The sequence below is a fragment of the Lagenorhynchus albirostris genome, chromosome 4, assembly GCF_949774975.1.
Source record: "Lagenorhynchus albirostris chromosome 4, mLagAlb1.1, whole genome shotgun sequence".
NCBI lineage: Eukaryota > Metazoa > Chordata > Mammalia > Artiodactyla > Delphinidae > Lagenorhynchus > Lagenorhynchus albirostris.
In genome coordinates, this window is record NC_083098.1 from 64,896,276 (window position 1) to 64,923,596 (window position 27,321).

At 34.9% G+C, this 27,321-nt stretch overlaps 1 protein-coding gene across 5 annotated transcripts in view; it reads left to right on the forward strand.

Moving 5' to 3' along the window:
* The window catches only part of EPHA5 (EPH receptor A5), a 325,977-nt gene that overhangs the window by 138,980 nt on the left and 159,676 nt on the right, over nt 1–27,321 (forward strand). For all 5 annotated transcript variants that reach the window (XM_060147261.1, XM_060147259.1, XM_060147263.1 and 2 more), the window contains exons 4-5: nt 5,813–5,968; nt 9,941–10,276. In XM_060147261.1, coding sequence (XP_060003244.1) covers nt 5,813–5,968; nt 9,941–10,276 — 492 coding nt within the window. The remainder of the gene's footprint in view (nt 1–5,812; nt 5,969–9,940; nt 10,277–27,321) is intronic.

Here is a 27,321-nt window from a genome sequence, read left to right on the forward strand (position 1 = left end):
ATTTTTTTACTGAACATATATTTTAAATGTAAGAATAAATCTGCTATTACTGTTAAATTTTGGTATAAATATTATTGGATATATTTTGAGTTGTAATTTCCTTCTAGCATGTTGTGTTATGCTGTTTTTCTTAATTAACACATCTTTTAAATTTCAGCTATCTTGTGGGCACCTTATTTTGAAAAATCTATTTAAAAAGCAAATTTGACATAGCTTATATTCTCTGACAATTCACATATGATAGAACTATGGTAAAAATCTTGTTCATAGTGATTTTCTGTCATTCTTAATAAAGTATAATTGGATAAATCTAATGACATTTTTGAAGGTTAATTATATCTTGAACTCTATAGACAACAGCAGTCTGTGCATTTATTATTCTCATTTCCTTCTATACATATATATTTATATATATATATTTAAATGATCTGTATATTTTAATTCTAATGGGGAGAATTATAATTTAATTATAAATTACTAAAACAGTATTTTTTACATTACTTAAATAATTTTTTTCCTTGGTGACCATGCTTCTGGAGTATTGACTTTGAATTGTAAAGTGGATTCATTTAAGTATCCCAAGAGTGAAGGACCTTTAACATGAAAATATTTTGGAAACATTAAAAGTAATTTAAATGACAAGAAATAGTTGAAAAAATCCTAACTTGTCAACTATACATTTTTGGTAATTTTGAGGATTTTTAAAAATTCCTAATCAGAGTAGACAGCACCTTTTCACACTTTTAACAAATGACAGCCTTCATTAATTTGAATATAGATGACATGCATCTTATGTTTAAATTTAAAAACTGTCTATAACATCTTTGCTTTTAAAGTGATACATATGAGAGTTAGTGTTGGTAATCTGTGCAAAACTTCTAAAGTAGTGAGTGAAGATGAAATATTATTTTTTACTTGCCAGAACTTAATATTTAAACAACTCTGATTACCAGCTTTTTTAAGTTCCTGCCATACCATTTAGACCCTAAGAAAGACGCAAATGTACTGCTTATACCAGTAAATACTGATGAATATGTACTCAATACAAAGAACTATGCTTCATATGATGAAAATCAAATGAACAGTTTCCATTCTCCAGAATGTTTATATGGGTTGGGAGTAGATAAGAATTCATACACATAGAGTTTTGGCAAAATATTTTCTATCTACCATAAAAGAGACGCTAAACAAATGGTTCAAAGTTCTAAAGGATGTGTAAGGAAACAATATGTAATCATGGATTTAGCACAAAGATCATAGAAAAAAAAACGTAGCACTCGGGGCTCCCCTGGTGGTGCAGTGGTTGAGAGTCCGCCTGCCGATGCAGGGGACTCACCAGTCCGGGAAGATCCCACATGCCGCGGAGCGGCTGGGCCCGTGAGCCATGGCCGCTGAGCCTGCGCGTCCGGAGCCTGTGCTCCGCAGCGGCAGAGGCCGCAACATTGAGAGGCCAACTTACCGCCAAAAAAAAAAAAGAAAAAAGAAAAAGAAAAAGAAAAACGTAGCACTTAAAATGAGACTTGAAGCATGGACAGAATAAGAACTACTAAAAATAGTTTCTGTGCTTCCAGAGGACTGCTAAGATAATCTTATGAAACATGTTAACATAGGATGCATTTTTTTCTCCCGTTTCTTGTCCAACTTGAGTGAACTTGCATAGTATTTTCAAATATTTAGGTGACGTGTCATGTGAAACAGCTTTGCTCCAGAAGCTTCCTTTATTTTGAATGAACTATATCAAGTTGGAATTTAGAGAAATTTTACTGCTTACCTAAATAATTTTTGTTGAATATTGTCATGATTAAAATGTAAAAAGTAAATTTTACTTTTTATGACTATTTATTTTCTGTTTCCCAAATATATCATAGCTTCAGGGTATAGAGTATAATTTTTATTTTCTCACCACAGTACAAATATTCCCTGCCACAGCATTTAACAGAAAGAATGTCCTCAAAAAAAGAAAATAATAATACACACAGAGCCTTCCAAATGTGTTCAGATTAAATCCAAGTTTATCATGAACTACAAGCTTTTTTACCTCCCCCCCCAATTTACATTTCTTGTCTTTTGGCCTGGAATGCTTTTCCTGCAATATTCAGAGGCAGATAAAGGAGTTTCTCAAGTGCTGGAAATTGCAAGTAGGTTAGTATGAATGGAGATAGTGAGTGCGGAAGGAGGTCACATTTAAAGGGTTTCTTAAATATTGTGTGGAAACTTGTAGGCTATGCTAGCATTCTGTAGGAAAATTAACTGGAGTTTCCCAAAAGAGGACATGATCAAATGCTGTGGAGAAGTATGGCAACAAGTAGGCTACATTCTTAATAAAAGCAGTGGCAGTGGAGTGGAGTGTGTCAACATGTGACTTAAAATGAGTAGGTGGATATGCATGTATGGAAAAATAATTTAAGAAAGTGTGTTCTGCATGGAAACCAAACTGTTTGGTAACTTTTACCATGGGGAGAAATGGGGTCATGCGAGATTGATAGTTTTGTTGTTGTTATATGTTTTGTTTTGCTTCACTTTGTTTCCATTGATGAGTTCTGGAAATTGTATCAGGCTCCTGTTAATGACTACAGGAGGGAGGGAAAGGGGGAGAGAGAGAGTGAGCGAGCGGGAGAGAGACAGAGAGACAGAGACAGAGAGAGAGAGATTGATTGAGAGTGCCCCTGAGCATGTAAAAGGGATAGTAGACACTTGGAAAATTACTCTTAGTGAGTTACAGTTCCTAATACAAATAAAGATTTTTTTTTTTTTGATAAGAGTAAAGACATTTCCATTTTAACAGGAAGAAAGCTGCATATAGGTTTGGAGATTTGGTGGTAGGAAAATAAGAAAGTTCCTCTCTGATGACTTCTATTTTCTCAGCGTGCACACACAAATATACCATGAGAGTCACAAAGGAACAGAGCTTGTAAAGACTTAGAAGAAAGAGGAAAAGCTACAAAATAATCCTTTCAATAGTGGGAACTGAAGTTAACTAAGAAAATAATACTAAGATTGTGTAGCAGCATTGCATGTCTCACTTGGATTTAGGGCCATGATTTGAAGGCAATGGATAATTACAGTTTTGTGATATTTTTCTTGGACAACATTAAACCCTACAGTTTTCCTCTCTATACCTCTATTTGGATTTCTTTAGCCACCTCAAATTAAATAATGCTTTAGACATAATTATTATCTTCCCCCAATACATTTCAGATATAGTGTGCTCTGAGAAAATGGTACCAGTATTGCCAGTGCAGTTTAAGCCAAGCACCTTAGAGTCATTCTTAAGATTTATCACTCATGAACCTGATCAATTAAATATATCATGAAATCTTGCTGATTTTACCTCATATTCATCTCCTGAATTTACCTACTCTTATCTATCACCATTGGACCCACTCTTGTCCATTTTCGGACCAATGCAACAGAAACAAAAAGGCCAAATGCCTCCAACCATGTTCCTTTCCAATCCATTGCATGTGCTACAGTGAAATGATCTCTTAAACACTACTTTGATCTTATTATTTCCATGCTTAAGACATTGTAATGACCTGTTTTTACCCGTTAAATAAAAGTTCCAAATAATAGAAGCCATAAGGTGTTTCTGACCTGGTATCCTCTTCCCTAACTTCATCTCTGCCTCTTTATTCCTACTATCTCCCTGATCAATATTTTAGTGTTTTTCATATCCCTATTGGTCCTCCTCTTCTTTTGGTCCTTTGAAAAGACTTTACCCTCTAAGGCACTGCAGTACTCCTCAAATTGGATAATTTTCCTAATCTTTTACATCCCAGCAGAGACTCTGCTTCCTAAGGGAAGTCCTCTTTGACATCCCAGTCTAAATTAAGTGTCCGTATTCACTCCCAAGCTCTTTCTCTTTCCTAGAATAATCATATTTATAATTATTCCTACAGTACCTTTAAGACTCATAAAGGCAGGGCCATGTCTATCTTTTTTACCTTCATAACCCAGTAGCAAGGAAACTTTTTGGCCCACACCTGCTGAAAGCATTTTGTTCAACTACTGAACAGAAAGATACATTTATCTACTTTTTACTTACATTTATATTGTTTCCTATTTCCATAGTTCCCATGGAGGGTTGAAAAATAGTGTAATATGTGATATCATATAAAGTTTTTAAATTAAAAGGCACTCATTAAAAAGAAATGACTTTTGTTTCATGTGTGATAAATGAGTTCCAAATATGCAGAATATGTAGATCGACAATTCATGTCTGAGAGCAAATCATGTTTGAAGTGAGAATAGTTTTACTAAAAAGGATGAAAGAAGAAAAATTGGGTAACTTAGCTAAGAATGGTACTGGTTGCTACAGCAATCCTATTATAAGAAAAATAATATTTTAAATCTTCTCCTAATCATTTAACTACAAGAATGTCCCTAATATTATCAAAAAGCTCTTCTTATCTTTCAAAGACCTTCACATTTGCTCTGAATTTATGAGAGCATTAAGGCTTTACTATAGCTATAATTAGATCTACTGAAAAAGTACCTTCTCATTTTTGTCAATTCCTGATTATTCAAGGGGATGGCAGAAAACCTTAGCATGGATTACTAAAACCCCAGATCATTTATAGCACATGAAAATTGGCCCCAATTCATTATGTCTATCAAAAACTTCCTTTGAAATACAAGTTTACCTTTAAGCTTAGCAAATGTCCATTGATACTTGAATAAATGCTCTTAAGTATATATAGTGAGTTTTCAAAATATGAAAAAACATAGATGGTTGATTAGCTTTATGTTAACTAAGCTCTAAAAAGTAATCAAACCATCACTTTGATGGTCTTTACTTTGTCCATATGGGCAATTGGAATATTGAAGTTTGGCTTTATTACCCATTGAGAAGAAAGAAAGATACAAAAGTCTAGGGAATCTACAGAATAAAGAGACTTACTTTGTTAGCATTTACTTACCTGACCACCAACTTAAGAAAAATATCGGAGAACATTTTCTTCATGTGATTCTAAGCAGTTCAGTGACATTTTTCGTGCCATGCCATTTACTCATGTGTGCATTACATAAGAATACGTGAACACCTTCTGTGGTCAAACACTGCGATGAGTACTGTGAATGGAAAATTGAATAAGGCACAATTTTTCCCCTTTGTAGAGCATTATAATTTTTATAGTATAAACATGACTGATATTAGAATAGATGCATGTTGAATCAGTAAGAATCTCAATGAAAAGTTCTAAAATGGAGTAAAATGTAAAACAAATGCCTAAAATCTGACTCCTCCTGGAATCAATATAATAATAATAATGTGAATTAATAATAATGTGAATGATATACCAGCTCAATTGTGCATTCTCTCCATTCTAACAGAATTTTGTGAAGGTTTTAGCACCTACTAATTGGTTTATTTATTAATTCAACAACAAAATTTTAAGTAACTACTGTGTACCATGCCATTCTCTGAGCATAGTGGAAATTTTGTGTTTCTTCAACATAAGTTGTGTTAATAATAGCATAAATGAAAATTATACTCAAAGCACTTCTTCAGTTTTAAATACATATGAGTATTTACCTTTTATAATATAATTTCTTATAAGCTCCTGTAGCATAAAAATCACTAAAAATATATCTATTCCAACATGTGTAATTTAAATACTTAAAATACATATTTAATTATCTGAATGAATAGCCTGTTATTTATGATTCAGAAACCGATGAAAAATTTTTGAAATTAATGAAAAGATGGTGTTATATGTAATCTGTGTATATTAGTCAAAATAATGACATTATTCACAAAACAAACACTGCATCTGTTCCAGGGAAAAGCTTAGTCTCTTATTTCTTTTGACAGTGTGCAGACCTGGGTTCTTCAAAGCTTCACCTCACAGCCAGAGCTGCAGCAAATGTCCACCTCACAGTTATACCCATGAGGAAGCTTCAACCTCTTGTGTCTGTGAAAAGGATTATTTCAGGAGGGAGCCTGATCCACCCACAATGGCATGCACAAGTAAGGAAACCCATGGACATTTGGTGATGCTAACTTTCACCAGTTTGAAGAAAGAGCATGATGGAGCCTGTTACATTCTATTACCATTTCCCCTAAAACAGGCATAATGTTTAATCTTCCAATATAGTATTTCACCAGATTTCAACCTTCTTGAGTAAGCATTGAGAAATTTGAGTCTTTTTTATCACTTACTGTGAGAAGCATCCATTTTCCCTCATTTCAAATTCAACATCGGAGCCACAAATATGGAATTTTTCCTTTTATTTTATGATTTATTTTAGTGTTCATGATAGCCAAACATGACTTTGACAAATCCATTTCCCCGTTTCTGGTAAAGCTTTTTTATTTTTCTTCCTCTTCGTCTTCCAAGGCAGCTTTCTGATCACAAAAACATGCAGTACATGGCACTTCTACCTTCTCGTTCTAATCTGCCCCACTAAGCTGCAAAGACCAATGAGAAGGTCATTTATAAAAGAAGACAGGAAACACTACACAAACATGGAGAACTGGGGGTTGGCAAATCATATTTAAGAGTCAAATATAAAATCAGTTGTCAACTAGGATTTTCAAGTAGCTGTTGTGTTTATTAACAGTGAGTGTCCTTAACTGTTATTAATTATATGATCAGGTAATCTTATAATGAGTAGATGAATATTAAACATTTAATTCCAACAGTTGCAGTGGGTACATCCACATCTATCAATGTTTTGGTGTTTTTGTTTTTCTAGTGTTCCACATGTTTCTGGAAAGGAAACAAATTTATGCGTTAGTTTGCTTCATGGCAATACTTCTTTAGTTTTCCTACCATAGTCTCTATAGCAGATCAAACAAAAACAGAAAATTGAAGGGAAGAACAGTGAATCCCATCTCCCCATAACATTCAGTTTCCATGACGTCCCATGTTTTACTATTTTAGATCCCAGTAAGTTGTAGGTGCTTTCAAAGATGAAGACACATTTTTTTGAAATTTAGTATTCACGTGTATCATACATAAAGACATACAATTTCTTTACTTAAATAATCACAAACTGAAATTTTATCTGAATTTCAGTGTCAGTTTCATCGTGTCAGTGAAACATATTTTCATAATTTCTCAAATCATTGATATTAATTAACTCTATATTGCTAAAGATCATTCTTTATCACATTCTGATAATTTTATGGGTTAGATGATTACTAATTATAAACAATCCTCTTCAAATAAGTAAATAACATTATTATATACATTTTTTGAGAGGATACATTTGAATTGAGGAGATATAAACAATGATTGCATGTGATGCATATTGGTTTCAGTGGAAATTGCTTCAATTATTCAGAGCAAAAGAAAGCCCAAATAGTGGGGAGGAGTGTTGGCTAGACTGTAGTTTGGTAAATTAGGGAGAGAAAACCATATCTTGACCTATTTAAATTTTATTAATTTTGTAAGTATTCTTTCTTTAAGTAGTCCATGCATGACTTTTATCTTTCTCAGCACAAATGTGAGCCCCCATTTCTGTAAATTTACTAGGTTTGGGAATGGTAGAGAACCCTGCTCTGGTGGCAAGGACTGCTTAGTTTTCTTTTAGGACCTGAGGCTTTATATTTTCTCTGTCTCCAGGTGTGTGAATTTCTAATACTGTGTCTCAAAAGAACACTAATTTGTATGCATTTCTCAAAAAAGACTATTGGGAGTCCTGTAGAAGATCTTTCTAATATATAATCTGTGAGTGTGTGTGTTCTGTTCTTAGTTGCATTCATAATAACACAAATTCTTCATATGATGATACCCTTGAACAAATGAGATGGCTTGATTGATGTCTCTTTGGCTCTTTGCTATTAAATTTATGGTTTCAACTACTTTTAATGATTTTTCTGGTACTCTGGACAACAAAATGTTATAAACCTGTAGGAAAAGAAAATCAAACAAAATTCAGATTCTAATGAATCTGTTCAAATTGAGGGTACTTCTCACAGCTCTACTTTGGTTCATGCATCACATCTATTAGCAGGACAGTGAAATTTCATTACATTGTTTTTAGGTGCATGTCAGTCTCAGTCTCCACTGGTTACCTCTACTTTAGGGCTTCCCTTGAATATGAGTTGTATTTTGAATTTGAGAGGCATATGTGCCCCCACCCACATGCTGAGGGGCTGTTAGTAGCAGAGTCAAGAAAAAGAGTCAGACTCTGATGCAGTTTTTACAGATTTAGAGGAAAGGTGGTAACTGAGGGGTGTATTTCAGTTGGTAGAAAAAAACCCTCAGAAGTTTGATATCTTTTTGAAGTAGACAAATTTCAAGTATATTTTACCTTTTTCTCACAAGTAGACCTGTAACATTTTGATCTCAAATTACATTTTCTCCATAACCTTCCACTATTAAATAAATAAAGTAGAGGGAATAGAAAAAAAAACACTTGTATTTCCATCTTAAGTATTTGTTTCAACTTAAAAGTGACTGTTTTATATCGAAGTGTGTGAGGTTGTATGGAAAAATTCACAGGGTTCAACCACAAATATAACTAAAGTGGTGATTGTTTTGTCAAAACTGGCAGCTTTTACGTTATGGGGTTCTTTAATTTTAAGTGACATTTTATAAATGGTACGTAGCTTTCTTATTACTTTTAAATTTAGTCCTCAGTAGTCATGGCTTAATAAATGTTAGGTAGAAATTAACATTAATTTCTATATTTAGAACAGACAGCACATATTAAGATAACTAAGCTATGTCATCCTAAGTAGCTTAATTTATGCTTATGAACCATTCAGCTACCATCACAGTCCATTTTATTCCCTGTTGGGAAATCTTTACTACGTCTGAAACAAATATAAATGTATTTTCTCTTTGAGAACATCTGATCATATAATATTAACAGCTGACTGAAGTTGTAACTCTGAGTATCTAAAAATCTACTATAGAGTCAGACATGATGCAATGAATTCTTTTAAAGACTCTATTTTTTAGAGCAGTTTTAGGTTCACAACAAAATTGAGAGGAAGGTGTAGAGATTTCCCATGTATCCCCTGTCCGCACACATTCATAGCTTGTCTCGTTATCAACGTCCCCCACCAGAGTAATACATTTGTTACAATTGATATGTAAACAAGTTTAATTCTCTTTAGTCTGCTAACTATTATTTCAGAAATAAAGTAATATACACATGAATGTTATTTGTTATTTATATATAAATTTATTCTGCTGATCTTTCAAGGTCAGAACATGTTCATTCTTCCTCTTATTGTGTTTTTGAGAATTATTTTTAAAATAAATTTTAGGTTTCCAATTAAGTAAAATTCACAATTTTGCAGAGACACAATATTAAAACAATATCAAAGTAAGCAAACTCTTATTACAGATTGCAATGTTGATCAACTACTTAAATCCTAGTTCTTTCTTGACATATGAGGGAGGTTCCAAATTCTGTTGGTGGTTTATCAGTAGCTATGCAATTTATTTTGAGATAAACTAAGGCTACTTTTTCTACTTTTTGTGGAATTTGTAGTCAAGAGCCACACTAATAAATCCTATTTCTACCTGTGCTCATTGCTTAGTAAATCCTTCATGTTTACTTCCTAGGTTTCAGGGATGAGTATCACTGAGGAAGTAATCTGTTCAATCCCCAAGGAGAATTTGTCCTTGGACTTGCCAAAGAACTTGCCACTATTTGAATACATAATTTTATCTAACATTTTTTGCATAAATATTTTTACTCCATAATTCTTTACATATACACTAAGCAAAACATCTTTATTTGAATTTGCAACTTTGCCAAGATAAGTCATTTCTATAGTATACCAACCCCACTATTGTTTCTACAAAGGTATAACAAGATTTTTCAAAGATTATTACAAATTGATGACTCTTGCATTCTCCCTGCTTAACAGATTGATTGCAAATCCATTTTTTTTCCTTCAGACCAGAGATTGTGTAGTAAACAATGCTTAATTTTATCATCTCAAAATTTGTTTTTTTCACTTTACTTTGCAAACCAGGACCCCCCTCAGCTCCTCGGAATGCCATCTCAAATGTTAATGAAACTAGTGTCTTTCTGGAATGGATTCCTCCTGCTGACACTGGTGGAAGGAAAGATGTGTCATATTATATTGCATGCAAGAAGTGCAACTCACATGCAGGTGTGTGTGACGAGTGTGGCGGTCATGTCAGGTACCTCCCCCAGCAAATCGGCCTGAAAAACACCTCTGTCATGATGGTGGATCTGCTTGCTCACACAAACTATACCTTTGAGATTGAGGCAGTGAATGGAGTGTCCGACTTGAGCCCAGGAGCCCGGCAGTATGTGTCTGTAAATGTAACCACAAATCAAGCAGGTAAGTGTGATGTCTAACCAAATCGTGTACCTTAGGCCGAGCACTGTCAGTCATCTCCACAGCTCAGGGCAACGTTGCCTGAGACATGAGAGATGACTTCTCATTATCCAGAGGGTTAGGACTTAAAGTAAAATACATCTTGAAATGCTTTATCTTAGCTTTAAGCAAATAAAAGCTAAGGCTTTCTTAGCAGACACATCCATGGACAGAAAAAAAAAAGATAGGCTTTAATTGAATTTTTTCATTAAACAATACATTTCTGGCTCAAATCCATTTGTGGCAAAATTTTTTATCCCATAACTTCACACAGTGCAATAATTACAGCTCAAATCTACATTTTTGTTGTTTTACTTCAGGTGTTTTTGTTTAGTTCATTAATTTAGCAGGTAATCTGGCAGGTTGGTTTGTTTGTTTGGCACCACATCTGAATTTTCTTTGCAGATTGAAATAGGGTTTTCTTATTATTTCTATTATTATTATAATAAAAATGCATGAGATAATTTTTTGATAAATCCACTTATCAAAATTAAAATAACTATGAACCATTGTACAACCACCATACATGTGAAGATACATCTATATGCCATATGAAGATCTTGGAAATATTAGGGAGTAATTATTAAGGAGTAGGGAAAATAGTTCTGCTTGAACTACTAATTCCCCTAAATTTTCCCCTCAAATATTTGATTTTAAGTAAACAATATAGAAGAATTATTTTCTGTTAAAATAAAAACCAAAGATAAACTGTGGCTGAATTAATAACTCATTATGTGGCAAGAGTCATTCAAAGCCTATGAGTAACTTATAACTTGTTTTTGTCAACAACAAGTACATGGACGGAAAGAGGCATTAAATGTAACTTTCCTTCTATTTTTTGGCCAAAACTCTCAGTCCAAGGGCATAAGCTTGTTACCTCATAATTACCTCAGGTGGGCTTTGGTGGGTGAGGACATCTTTGCCGGTAGAGCTCACAGTGCAATAGGATGTGTTTGACTGAATCGAATCAGACTTAATTCATATAATGTTAGTATAAGTTTGTAGGTGGTGGAATGATCTGGTTGACAAGAGAATGCTGTTGGTAATCAAGTTTTGGCCAAGATAATTTGAATTATTGGATGTGTTAGGTAAATGACGTGGTTATCTCTTGAGAATAAGAAAAAGAAAACACATGCCATTGAGTTCATAGTTATTTTTGAGTGATAAAACTGAAGAAAACATTCAAAAGTGGCCCAGATAATATACAGGTATGTGCATAATTCACTAAGAATCATTCTAAGCACTCTAGATGTTCTCATCCATGTTGAATACATGCCAATAGCATTTTTTTATTCCATGAGAAAAAACACGGTACACGTATACACCACTGTCCTCAGTGAATCCTTTATATTTTCTCCATTTACTCCCTAACCTAAGGTTGAACTAATAAAAGTGCTAAAAAGAGCTAGACAAAAATAGTGAAAGTTAGGTTTTCCTTCAGTATAGACTCAGCTTCTGACAATACTAGTGTATGTGGATTTTCCATCGCAGTGCTCTGTGAATGTGAACTGCCTTCCCACATCAGAAAAATACTGGCATTAAACATTTGATTTCAGGCTTCATATGCAACGTCTTTCAAGCTTACTTGATTCTACCTGTGAATCTTTCATTAACATATTGAAAGCATATTGAACAATCATTAAGAGTTGTATCCCTTTGGGAGGACATTTTCTAAGCTTGCATAACTTTCTTTGAAAGATATTTCTCTGATGAACTAGATGTAAGAAATGACCGTTTATTTTTTAAATGATGTTATTAATAAATGTTTGGTCTAGTTGTCTTTGACTTGCTGGCCTGTTAGGACTGCAAAGTGTGTTTTTTGTTTTTTCAACTATAGATACCTTAAATATCAAGAAAGAATAATTTTTATCCAGCTGTTCAAGGCATGGCTATCATGTAAAACAAACATTTGTATTCAGAGCAGAAACTTTTGGTTGCTGCTTCTTTTCCCCAAGTTCTCAGAGTACACATAGTGTAAAATCACCACAAAACTACCCCAAAAAAAAGCAAAATAAGAAGGGAGATTTTCGCAGTATCTGACATTTCAGACCAACTAAGTCTCAATTTCCACAAAAATTATTAACTTCAAGTAGCTCCTAAAAGCTCTTAGATTCAATGCCACTATCCTGGACATTTATCAAGTACCATCATTATAGAAAGTGTGCTGTAGTAGTTGGTTTTAATGTCTGAATTTTTCTTCAGCATTAAATTGAAGAAAGTTATCTGTACCATATGCGGTTTTTATATAAAACTTCTTTCAGCAGATTCCAACATTAGTTTTGTTCTCCTCTAAGGAGTGTTTTTTGAGAAATGCATTTGTTTCTTAATTGATTTATCTCAACTTTATAATTTTTTGTCATTTTCTGATTGATTTATTTTTGTGACAAGAATGTGATATATGAACTGTCCAGATTCAAAATTATATTCAACAAGTACAAGAAGAAAAAAAATAGTAATTTTTTCAAGATGAGAATCATGCATTAAGCTAGAAACTGAAACTGATTAGGTAACCCTGGCTCAGTCTATAAAAGGAAATAATGATTTCGTGCTGAGGATAGTGATTAAATGATTAATTTATGGATGTTTATACAGCGTTTAAGACATTTTTCCAGCTATTAAATCATTATGGAGTCTAGCATCTTGCTTTTGCGAGTTGCCTGAATTCAAATGATACTATTTTTGCATGTAATTTAATAGTCAAGTCAAAAGATGAAGTTTTAAGAAAAGCTAAATACTGTAATTAGTTGGAATTTATGGGCCTTGTAAAATGCAGCATAAGTACTTAGGTTGACAAGGAAAGAATTACAGAGTTATTGCGGGGATTATCATGGTCAAGAAATATAAACACATATGAAGGGGGAAACTGAGGAAAAAAGTAATTTACAAATGGACTTGAGGACACAGGGTGGGGGGAGGGGGAAGCTGGGGCAAAGTGAGAGTAGCATTGAAATATATATACACTACCAAATGTAAAATAGATAGCTAGTGGGAAGCAGCAATATAGCACAGGGAGATCAGCTTGATGCTTTGCGACGATCTAGAGGGGTAGGTTAGAGATGGTGGGAGGGAGGCTTAAGAAGGAGGGGATATGTATGCATATGGCTGATTCACTTTGTTGTACAAGAGAAACTAACACAGTATTGTGAAGCAATTATACTGCAATAAAGATGTATTAAAAAAGACAAAAAGGTAAAAGAACAGTGTGAGAAGGGGAAAGTGATAGGAAAATACTGCGTTGGCCAAAAGATTCATTCGGGTTTTTCCGTAACATCTCACAGAAATGTGAATACTTTAATCACATAAAGAACTCTAATAGTCAAATTGCAAAGTGGATAAAATAATGGATATACAAGCCGTGCTTTATTAAACTCAAACTTAGAAAAGGAATAAAATTCATTGAGCTCCTCCAGTTTTCTAGTGATTTTGTCTTTCTATGCAGTGCCTTGTTTTAAAAAATTGATGTACATTTAGTAATTTTTCTTTATAGAAAAAAGCCTTTAGATTATTTACATGACAATGCTTCTGTTGTTCTCTCCTGTTGTTCTTCTGTTTTATTATTTTAGGGCGTCTAAAAGTATATATCTGCTAGATAGATGGATAGATGGAGGGTGATATATCAACATAGGATGAAAAGTAAAAATCCCATTGAAGCAGTTACTTTAAATGTTTCATTAACTGCTTACAAAAGAGTGTGCATTTATGATGCTCTTCTATAAACATATTTAAAAAATTTTACTTTAAATAATTTTGCACTAGGCATACTTTATCAAGAATTAAATCATAAAGCTCTTTTAATATATGCAAATGTATATTTTATCCCTAGAAAGAATAAGCTCATTCTAACTGAAAAACCAAAAGTATTAACACTTTAATTTGCAAAGGTACAGAATCTTAATTCTGAGCTGAAATAGACCAAATTTTAATTGTTTTGAAAAAGTCTTAGACTCTTGGACTTTTTCCTCAGAGCACTTGATTAACATGATATGAGTTGCAAAGTGCAACAAACACTTTGGAGGGAATGTCCCAACCTGTCCCAGACTATCAGAAATATCACTAAGAAATGTGATTACTGTATTTCGAAGGGTTTTATTTCTTGGTTCTTCCAAAGGTGTCTGGGGGACATGATAATCCCATTTCATCAAGTACTTTCAATTTGATGCCATTCATGTAGTTGTCCAGCATGATGTCTCACAGGATGTGGAGATGATCAGGGTTCCTGAGACTAAATTATGCTGTAGAGTTGGAAATTTAAGAGAATGCTGAATTGAGACGGTAAAAGTACATAGTTGTTCCTGAGAAGAGGGCAACAAATGTTTTCTGTTGGTCTCTATTGATTGAGATGTTAAAAAAAATGTTCATGGTCACTTGCTAGATTATTACTGTAATCATTCTGAGAGTCTTTGTTGATTTTCTTCAGTGGAGAGAACTTATTGGCTGTATTTGTAATCACCACTTGATTAAATGTATTGTTGTTTGCCAGGATTAGTTTGTCTTCTATACAGATTAAACAGGTAATTTAAATCGGCATGTTGGTAATCCCCACTCTTTATTCCTTTATTTTTTATGGTGACACTAATTGCTGCATTCCCCCCATGGATCCACTAAAGGTGTGTGTTTACTCTTTTGGCAGGAGGGAGTTGCTTTAGTTTGGTCATTACTACAGTTTTACAGCTTTTACTGCATGAGCCTCAGAGACAAAGAGACATTTCTTCCAGTTGAAGAGAAAGTCTTCCAAATATACACCCGTAACCTGGTGAAATAATCAAAGAATTGAATGTGCCAGTTGTAATATGGGCTCAGGACAAAATCTCATTCATCACATTACCATCATAGCCTCCACTCAGATCAGGGTTTCTTGGTATTCCAGATTCACTTGGATTAGTGTTAGCTCAGAGGCAGTTTTCTATAATTTGTGGAATCTATATTCTATACCCTAGTTTGTAAATCTAAATTTAGATCCAGAAATCTACATTTTATAATCTGGGCGGTAACACCCCCCCCCACTTATCTAGAAATGGCCAGAGATTCGTCTCAGATAAACTGAGAAGGAAAATGTATAATGTTAACGTATGTTACTATTGCACAGTCCTTCTTAAGGACAGTCAACTTCCTCTTCTTATTTAGGGGTTATAGGGTAAGTAGACTAAATCAGGTCTAGGAATTCGTGAGAGACCATGACTAACTAGGTCACTAAATTTTGATTTGTATTTCTCAGACCTTCCTATCATTAGTGGTACAGATCAAATGGCCCATTATTTCAGTCGCTAAATGCCATCGTACTAGACTTTTTCCATTCACATCTGCTGCCTATTATGAAATCTGTTCCCACTTTCCTTCTAGTGGTAAAGTGCTACTACTTGGCCTCTGCCATACCTGAACCCTAAAGAAATCAAGAAATCATTTCACTGCATCTTCAACCTCTGTGTTCTCAAGTATAGAGAACAGAAATTTTAGAGATTTTATTTATAAAAGTGGCACTGTCCTCATCAATTTATTTCTCATCATTATGGTAATGAAATGGTCTTCTGGGTCCTTTCTGAAGATGTAAGTAGTGGATAGTTTCATAGGTCTTGGAAAATAAATCCACTTTAACATTCCTATTTCAGTAGGTCATTTAATCCCTTCTTCTACATTAAAACAAGGAATTCCCAGTATCTGAACTTTATTTAAAAACTTAGCCCACCTTTCAGTCCAGATTTTGGTCAACTAATTGAAGAAGCATTTAACACTTGTGATAGCTACCTGGAGAATGACATTGTATCCAGAATCTCTAATCATGCATTTATACCAGCTTGAATGAAATTGTTTCTCGCTTCTCTGTAAGGAACACATAGAATCCATTTTCACACATATTTCCTATGCTTTTGAAGATTTAAGTTACAGAATCTTGTGAGACTCATATTCAAGGAGCTTCTTGTCTCCAGTATTGACCAGGTAGTTGGCTGCCAAGAGGATGTTGGGATCTTGAGTTCAAATGGAGTAATAAGTTTGAGCAGGAAGACAAGTACTTCCTTCTATCAGTTAATGATCTTAGATAAGGTATTGAAGACATGAAGGAACAGCTTCTTCAGTGAAGTGTGGGACAGCTTAATGGTAGCAGGAGAGACTCAATAAGATTTAGAAGTTGAGAATATTTTGAATCATCTGTATTCTCCTACATATCCACATTCCAATGCTCAGGGTTTCACTCTTTTTTTCCGGTCAGTGGCCTCATTTTCTCATAAGACAAGGCAATAAAGTCAATCATTTTAGCAGTTCAGGAATTCTGTGGGATAATACTTGTTTTTGATGTGCAGTTCTGTCATCCTTTTCACCGTTAAGAGGACGTGAGTTATGGCATGGAGACTCTCTGATCATCTAAATATGACTTGAGCAGATAATTTAAACTTTAAGAAGCTAATTTTGTTTCTTTAAATTCTGCAGTGCAGTTAGACACAGGCTATCCTTCCTATATTTCTTATATTTCTCATGCTTTTATGGTACTAAAACAGATGGAATTTGGTCACCAAAAATATTATCCTCAAGAATCACTTTATTTGAGGTGACCAGAGGTGATAAGACATATGCCCCGTGTTGTTAGATTACCATCCTTTAAAACTACATAGGTTCTTGCTACAATGAAATTCAACCAGTCAAACCACTGGTCCAAATCCCCTTTCCTTTAAAAGACTGTTGCCTGCAACACTTCTCTTTGGGGAACATTTTTTGGTTTTAATGTCTATTTTCTTAGTTGCAAACAAAATTTCCTCTGGTTTAAACAGAAAAGCCCTTTAATAAAAGGTATTAAGTGGCTTATACAATCATTGAGAAAAATAGATTCAAAGATTAGAGGCAAGTTTCAGGAGAAATGCCCAGTACTCTACCAGAGATCTGGCCTGATGAAGCGAAACATTGCCACTGCAGCTGTCAAGCAATAAATGGCAGGCACTTTACTTTATTGCAGTTGCTGCTGCCATTAGTAGCATTGCTATTTCGGAATCTCAAATTGAAGCTACTGAAAAATCTTCAGATTTGCCACCATATTCAAACTATGATATCCAATGAATTTGTTCGTATTTGAATGAAAATTTCTACATAAAATTGTTAAGCAAGTTATCTCCATTATTTTGAAAAAATCTGTTTTTTCAAGTAATTAAGGTTTGTTCATCCTATCTATCTTTCTCTTTTTCTTCCTCCCTTCCCCCTTTCTTCCTTCTTTCTTTCCTTTCTTCCTTCTTTCTTTCCTTTATTCTTTCTTTCCTTCATTCTGTATTTTCTTTGTATTTCAGATGATGTGAGTTGAGTTAATAATATGCCTTAACTCATGGCACATTACCATCTTTGAGCTATGCAAGGTCCTCACCTGGTTTATATATTTTCTTATGTACTGCTTTTATCCCAAATCCATTTTCCTAAACAGCAGCCTTTTCATGGATTGTTTATTTCTATTCATAGGTATTCTTATTAAAAGTTTATTTAGCATTGGATACATGTGTTTTTAATTTCATGTAATCGTTATGTTAAATATCTCATTCTGACTACTAAATTTTTCACCACAATCAAAATATTTTGTAGATCCACTTATATTGCTTTTGGCCATCTAATGTGCTGCTTATAACTGTCTTACGTCCACTGCATTTTACACACTAATTCACCCAGGGACAGAGACCCAGATCCTTTGACTACCCAATCTGCAGGCATTCTTTATTCAATTTAAAGCCCTAATATAGTGATTTTCATTCAGTATACCCAAATTTTATTTTATAAAAAAAGAAAAAAGCTCAATAAAACTGTAGGAAACATTTTCAGTTCTTTTCCAATTTCCCTACACAGTGTACCTAATATAATTTCATTGTCTTCAAAATAAAATACACAGAGTAGAAACTGTGTGCGTGTGTGCGCGCACATTTAATCTGTTACACAGAGCAGCAAATTAGTGTGTTGGTTAAAGATCTAGACTGTGAAGCCAGACTTTCTGTTTTCCATGCTCTCTCTGCCACTTACTAGCTATGTGACATGGTAAGTTACTGAAACCTTCCAGAATCTCAGTTTATCCACTTGTAAAATGGAAAAAAAAAATAGTATCTATAACATTGGATGGTTGTGAGAATTAAATGAGTTAATATCTATAAAACAGAGTAATGCTTAGCACATAATAAGGTATTGATAAATGTTACTATAGTAGTATTTAAGAAACTTTTCAGTAGTATTCCAAATAGTGTGAGTTCATAGAAGAAACTATGAGATAAATAGTTTTTAGACTTTATGAGTATTATATAGACAAACTCATTGGTGAAGTAAAGTAAAAAGAAAAAAATTCAAAAGTGAAAAATAATATATAGAATCAGTGATGCTACAGGTAACAAAAGCAACTGCTTCAAGTTTGGAGGAGTAAACTGAGATTTCATTTTCCAGTGGTGACTCTATCTTCAATGATTTCTTAAAACACTGAGTTTTATATTGGCATTGAAGTTTTTCAATTCAATAAAATATCCACAGCAATAACATAAAGAAACAAGAGAATAACAGCATCAAAGTAAGAGCAAAAAGGGGGAAAATACTTTGTGTATAGAAAATAGTCATAATTTTCATTTTCATCAAAATGTCTTTGGAAAAATACAAATTTTGTTAGCTACATCATTTTTGTTTGTGGACAAATATTAATTTGTCAATTATTGAAGTTCCTAAGGAAATATATCTAGAGACAAATGTTTTGTTTAATTACATATCATGAATATCTGTACATTGGCCTCATACTACCAACAAAAATCTTTTAATTTTGCCAATTGAAGCTGCCCATCCACATCAAAACTTGGCTTAAGTGAGGCACAAGTTCTGAGCTTTTCCTATGCCTATTTGCTGTTTTGAAAACATAGTTCAAAAATGAGACACTAATCTGATGAATTTCTCCATAATTCATCTCTAGTGTATTTAATAAGGATTAGCAGATGGGGTGGAATATTTTTAGAAATCCTCAAAATACTTGTCTGGTTCACTGACAAGAATCTTTCTAGAGACTTCTCTGGTTTCTAAAAGAGACTTCAGGGACTTCTGTTCCTTCTTTTTTTTCCTTTCTACCTACTGTGGTACCAATAACAGAGACTATGATGGCTAGCATGTTTCAGCACTTAGTGTGTGCACATTGCTATGCGAAGAACTTTATTTGCATTTTCTTATTTGATTCTAGCAATATCTTCATGACATAATATTATTATTATTCCCATTTTTAGGATGAAGAAACTGAAGTTTAAAGATCTGAAGTGATTTGCCCAAGGTCACAAATCTAGTAAGTGAGGGAATAGGAATCCAAACCATGAAATTCTTACTCTAGAGCTACTGTGCTCTGAATCACTAGTAAATATTGCTGTTTCCTCTGCCTGAAGCCTATTTCTTACATCATTGTCCTAGATAGCTCAGTCTTCAGATCTGCTTAAATCTCTGCTTCCATAAGAAAGTTTGCTCTGCTCTCCAGTTTGGGCTTGCCTCTCTAAGGTAACCTGGAGCACAGGCAGTGTAACTATTTGCTTTCTTATCTATTTTTCTGGAATCTTCCCCTGGGGATCACAATAATGCCTGGAACCTGTGCTTCTTAAAATATTACCTAAAATAATGAGTTCAATTGTTTCTCTATTATTTGAATTAATGTTATAATTTCAGTTACTGGTGAGATGTGTAACGTGTTTCTAAATTTTTTGTAATTCTTCAAATAATTACGTGCTAAGGTTTTGTTTTCTTATTTCTGTTGAGTGCCTCTCCCAAGCCCCTCTCTTTTAAATTCAGGATCCAGACACAGAGCCCTAACTGTAATTTATAAGTTTAGGTTTTCTGGAACTCTGAAATCAGACATTATTATTTAAGGTCTACTGCTTAGCTGGCCTTCCTACTTTCTTAATATCTGTTTCTTTGGACACTCTAATCTTGACAGAAGGATTCACTGCAATTGACTGAACTCATTCCAGAGAGGAATTTTGTATAATGATTACGGTGCTATTTAAGAGCAATGCATAGTGTTTTCAATCTATAGTGTGTTTATGAGTTACTTACTCATGAGCTGCACACTCTGCATTTATGGTTCATTATATCCAAGGGAGGGCCCGAGAATCTGCATATTTTAACACACACACACACACACACACACACACACACAGAGTCAGTGATTCTGCTGCATGGTGTGTTTAGCCCACATTTTGAGAAAAATTACACTTGCAGGAGGTTATGATATTTGTTTCCTGTCCCTTCTCTCTAGGGAAATGGTGACAACGCTTAATCAGGTTTGCTTGATGTTGCTTTTCTCAAAAGCTCTTTACCTGCTGATTTCTGTTTTTGCGCCAGCAATGATTTTGTTAATACTATTTTCTTTCTTTCTAATGTGGGTACTCTATTCTGCCTACTGCTCACCTGGAAGCTAGTTTTAAACTCTGCTCTTTTATGTAATTCTGGTTGCAAACTCACTCCCTATTTAACAGAAACGTGGTCAAAAATCCATTTCAAGTGTGAACCGTCATGTGGTTCAGTTCAGAATCAAAGCAACTCACTCAGCATTTGAACTGTTCAATCATTCATCTCATTGGCATGTATGCTGTGAACTTATTTGTGTAAAGATGCCTATTGTAAATTGATATGCATAGAATATCAAGTTGTTTAAAACCTCACTCTGAAGTGCTGTTGCTCTCTAGTCCTTGAGAACAAAGTTCTGAAAGCATTCCCAGTGACCTGGCATCATGTAAAGCTTCTTAGTGTGCTCTTTAGATGTAGCATAATGCAGATGTGAAATCATGTTTAAATCAAGCATATCCATGAGTCCTCTATTAGGTTCTAAATGAAGTTTACTTAGAATACTGAAATGTTTTTTGTACAGCATGTCGAAATGATTTGTTCATGTGATTTTCCTGAAATTGACTGCCATTCATTCAAACATCAAGTATTTATTCAGCACCTCCTGCATTCATCATATGCTACTGAGCATTCTGAAAGATACAAAAGCAGCTGAAGTACTCCATCCTACTCCAACCTTAGAAGTTTTTATTTTCTTGCTAAAGAATTAACGAATTGAAGAATAAAGTCTAATAAAATAAAACAGCTAGAAGAGAACTAATGACAGTTGGAGTATTAAGCGCAGCAGCAATAGCATCAAATTCATTATCTTTGGATGACGATATGGATTGACTTGTTGACTTCACATTGTTTTTCTCTGTATTTTGCTTCCTTTATCACACATACATGTCTGTAGAGGCATTTATTCAAATCCACTTAGGATATACAGTTGCATCTATTAAAAATAGATGATACACCATTTTGTAACTGCCCTGACATCTATTTCAATAGTCATGCCTTGTTTGGTGAACATCAATACCAGAGTGATCAATCTTTGCTGATAATGACCTATTATTGAATGATATATTGACACAAAATGAAGTGACAAAAATTATCTTGAGATTATTTGACTATTGGGATAATTTTAATTTATTCTGTTATATCTAATTTTATTAATATTTGACAGTCCATTTAATACATTATTGGAATTCAGTCAGAGCAAATTACCTATTTGTAGCTTGGCACACAAACACCAATATCTTCTTTGTCAAAACAAGCATCTAGCTTGAAGAATGTGTTTGAAGATGTGAAATGTTTTCCATTAAACAAAATATGCTTGCAGTGCTGGCTTTTTGATCTCACTTTTTACAAATTTTCTTCCATTAGTAAGAAAAGAGAGCCTAGATTATTGAATCTTCAAGCCTAAAAGGCCTGAGGATATGACCTGTACTGCAAACTGATGCTTAAACTACAATTCGAGCAATGATTTCCCTTAGGCTTGTGGTAGAGAACCAAATACAAATACAGTATTATTCCAAACAGTGCAGTTTCTCTGCTTTAATTACATCTATGTATTTAAAGTATATGAATTTAGAGGGTGTCTATCTATTTTTTAAACAATCTTTATTTTTCCCTAATAAAACAGTAAATGACATTTGAAGATGAAAACTTTCATTATCCTATAAATTACTAACCTTTCAAGTTATAATTTCTGTCATCAACAGTATACTCATATTAATAAGACTTTACTTGTTATTACTTATACTTAATTAACCCTTTATACACTATACATATAGAAAGAAATAGTTCTATTTCAGAAGAAAACTTTTGTTTGTAGAGAGTAAATTGTAGTGTTTTTAAGTTATTGGTAGTAATGGGAATGGTGGTAGCAGTTTAGCAGTGTGGGTTTCTCCTTTTCCGGTTTACAAGGCCAGGGTATTTTGTTATACTACAAAGACTCTTCACTTTAGGAGTTTATTTTCGATAAGACTAGTTACTGGTATTAACACTAGGGTTAAGAGAAAATATAAGATGGATGCTATTTGGCCTACAATTATGTATGGGTGTTCTACGGGTTGGCCTCCAATTCATGTTAGAGTTAGGAGATCTGCAACTAGTACTCAGAATAAGAGTTGGCTGAAGGGTCGGAATATTATGCTTCGTTGTTTAGATGTGTGTAGTATTGGGATGAATATTAGAACAAGGATTGAGAGCAGTAGTGCTAAAACTCCTCCTAGTTTGTTGGGAATTGATCATAGGATTGCATATGCAAATAGAAAATATCACTTATCTGCAGGGGATACATTCCAAGACCCCCAGTGGATGCCTGAAACCTTGGATAGTATGGAACCCTATACATCAGCGGTCCCTACCTTTTTGGCACCAGGGACCGGTTTTGTGGAAGACAGTTTTTCCATGGACGGTGGAGGGGGGTTGTGAGCGGTAATGTGAGCAATGGTTCAGGCAGTAATGTGAGTGATGGGGACTGGCAGATGAAGCTTTGCTGGCTCACCTGCCACTCACCTCCTGCTGTGTGGCTCAGTTCCTAACAGGTTGCGGACCAGTAGAGGTCTGTGAACGGGGTTGGTGACCTGTGCTATACACATATACTATGTTTTTCCCTATATATTAATATATACATAAGTTAGGCACAGCAATGGATTAACAATGATAACTAATAATAAAATAGAACAATTGTAACAATATACTGTAATAAGATTTATGTCAATGTGGTCTCTTTCTCTCAAAATATCTTTTTGTACTGTACTCACCTTTTTTCTTCTTGTGACGATGTGAGTTGATAAAATGCCTATCTGATGACATAAAATGAATGACCTTGGAATTGTGACATAGTGCTAGGCTGCAATTGACATTCTGATGATTTGTCAGAAGGAAGATCATCTGCTTCAGGTGGTCCTGGATCATTGAGCCATGAAGAAGTGGATTTTTGGCTGTCAGGAGCAGAGGATGTTGATGGTTGGGGATCCTAGGTGGGATGGAGCGGGTCAATGTGAGATTTTATCACATTACTCAGAACAATAGGCAATTTAAAACTTATACTTGGCTCGTGGGCGGGGCCTATGGGGGTGGGGAGCCAGGAGGAGGAAGTTCCTGGGGGCCGTGGGGACGGTGTACACACCGCGAGTCACTTGTCAGCGCTCGTCTGAGGCGGAGGCATCACCGTGCTGGACCTGAGTGTCATGCACAACAAAGGATAGCCCTCGCACACATTACAGCCTTTCCACTAGGTGACCGAGTTGTACTTCCTTTTAAGTCTTGTGGATCTTCTGTTGGAAGCCATTTCTTCAAGTGTTTCTTTCTTGACGGTTGCCTCTCTTCACACCCCTGAGCATTTGCCTTTAAAAGTAGTTCAGGAGAGGGGGAAGATGGTGGAAGAATAAGACACGGAGATCACTTTTCTCCCCACAAATACATCAGATATACATCTACATGTGGAACAACTCCTACATAACACCCACTGAACGCTCCCCAAAGGCAAGAAACTCCCAACATACCTGGTCTGAGCCATGTGAATGAAAGGCTTTTGGTGCTGCAGCCAGGAGTCAGTGCTGTGCCTCTGAGGAGGGAGACCCAACTTCAGGACACTGGTCCACAAGAGACCTCCGAGCTCCATGTAATATAAAATGGCGAAAATCTCCCAGAGAGCTCCATCTCAACAGCAACACCCAGCTTCACTCAATGACCAACAACTACAGTGCTGGACACCCTATGCCAAACAAATAGCAAGACAGGAACACAACCCCACCCATTAGCAGACAGGCTGCCTAAAACCATAATAAGGCCACAGACATCCCAAAACACACCACCAGACGTGGACGTGCCCACCAGAAAGACAAGATCCAGCCTTATCCACCAGAACACAGGCAATAGTCCCCTCCACCAGGAAGCCTACAAAACCCACTGAACCAACTTTAACCACGGGAGACAGACACCAAAAACAATGAGAACTATGAACTTGCAGCCTGCAAAAAGGAGACCCCAAACACAGTAAGATAATCAAAATGAGAAGACACAAAAAGACACAGCAGATGAAGGAGTGAGATAAAAACCCACCAGACCTAACAAATGAGGAAATAGGCGGTCTACCTGCAAAAGAATTCAGAATAATGATAGTAAAGATGATCCAAAATCTTGGAAATAGAATGGACAAAAGGCAAGAAATATTTAACAAGGACCTAGAAGAACTAAAGAGGAAACAAGCAATGATGAACAACACAATAAATGAAATTAAAAATACTCTAGAAGGGATCAATAGCAGAATAACTGAGGCAGAAGAACGGATAAGTAACCTGGAAGATAAAACAGTGGAAATAACTATTGCAGAGCAGAATAAAGAAAAAAGAATTAAAAGAACTGAGGACAGTCTCAGAGACCTCTGGGACAACATTAAACACACCAACATTCGAATTATAGGGGTCCAAGAAGAAGAAGAGAAAAAGAAAGGGACTGAGAAAATATTTGAAGAGATTATAGTTGAAAACTTCCCTAATATGGGAAAGGAAATAGTTAATCAAGTCCAGGAAGCACAGAGAGTCCCATACAGCATAAATCCAAGGAGAAACATGCCAAGACACATAGTAATCAAACTGTCAAAAATTAAATACAAAGAAAACATATTAAGAGCAGCAAGGGAAAAACAACAAATAACACACAAGGGAATCCCCATAAGGTTAACAGCTGATCTTTCAGCAGAAAATCTGCAAGCCAGAAGGGACTGGCAGGACATATTTAAAGTGATGAAGGAGAAGAACCTACAACCAAGATTACTCTACCCAGCAAGGATCTCATTCAGATTTGATGGAGAAATTAAAACCTTTACAGACAAGCAAAAGCTGAGAGAGTTCAGCACCACCAAACAAGCTTTACAACAAATGCTAAAGGAACTTCTCTAGGCAAGAATCACACGAGAAGGAAAAGGCCTACAATAACGAACCCAAAATAATTAAGAAAATGGGAATGGGAACATACATATTGATAATTACCTTAAATGTAAATGGACTAAATGCTCCCACCAAAAGACACAGATTGGCCGAATGGATAGAAAAACAAGACCCATATATATGCTGTCTACAAGAGACCCACTTCAGACCTAGGGAAACATACAGACTGAAAGTGAAGGTATGGAAAAAGATATTCCATGCAAATGAAAACCAAAAGAAAGCTGGAGTAGCAATTCTCATATCAGACAAAATAGACTTTAAAATAAAGACTATGAGAAGAGACAAAGAAGGACACTACATAATGATCAAGGGATCGATCCAAGAAGAAGGTATAACAATTGTAAATATTTATGCACCCAACATAGGAGCACCTCAATACATAAGGCAAATACTAACAGCCATAAAAGAGGAAATTGACAGTAACACATTCAGAGTACGGGACTTTAACACCCCACTTTCACCAATGGACAGATCATCCAAAATGAAAATAAATAAGGAAACAGAAGCTTTAAATGATACATTAAAAAAGATGGACTTAATTGATACTTATAGGACACTCCATCCAAAAGCAACAGAATACATATTTTTCTCAAGTGCTCATGGAACATTCTCCAGGATAGATCATATCTTGGGTCACAAATCAAGCCTTGGTAAATTTAAGAAAATTGAAATCGTATCAAATATCTTTTCTGACCACAATGCTATGAGACTAGATGTCAATTACAGGAAAAGATCTGAAAAAATACAAACACATGGAGGCTAAACAATACACTACTTAATAACGAAGTGATCATTGAAGAAATCAAAGAGGAAATCAAAAAATACCTAGAAACAAATGACAATGGAGACACGATGACCCAAAACTTATGGGATGCAGCAAAAGCAGTTCTAAGAAGGAAGTTTATAGCCATACAATCCTACCTTAAGAAACAGGAAACATCTCAAATAAACAACCTAACCTTTCACCTAAAGCAATTAGAGAAAGAAGAACAAAAAACCCAAGTTAGCAGAAGGAAAGAAACCATGAAAATCAGATCAGAAATAAATGAAAAAGAAATGAAGGATATGACAGCAAAGATCAATAAAACTAAAAGATGGTTCTTTGAAAAGATAAACAAAATTGATAAACCATTAGCCAGACTCATCAAGAAAAAAGGGAGAAGACTCAAATCAATAGAATTAGAAATCAAAAAGGAGAAGTAACAACTGACACTGCAGAAATACAAAAGATCATGAGAGATTACTACAAGCAACTCTATGCCAATAAAATAGACAACCTGGAAGAAATGGACAAATTCTTAGAAATGCACAACCTTCCAAGGCTGAATCAGGAAGAAATAGAAAATATGAACAGACCAATCACAAGCACTGAAATTGAAACTGTGATTAAAAATCTTCCAATAAACAAAAGCCCAGGACCAGATGGCTTCACAGGCGAATTCTATGAAACATTTAGAGAAGAGCTAACACCTATTCTTCTCAAACTCTTCCAAAATATAGCAGAGTGAGGAACACTCCCAAACTCATTCTACGAGGCCACCGTCACCCTGATACCAAAACCAGACATGGATGTCACAAAGAAAGAAAACTACAGGCCAATATCACTGATGAACGTGGATGCAAAAATCCTCAACAAAATTCTAGCAAACAGAATCCAGCAGCACATTAAAAGGATCATACACCATGATCAAGTGGGGTTAATTCCAGGAATGCAAGGATTCTTCAATATATGCAAATCAATCAACGTGATACACC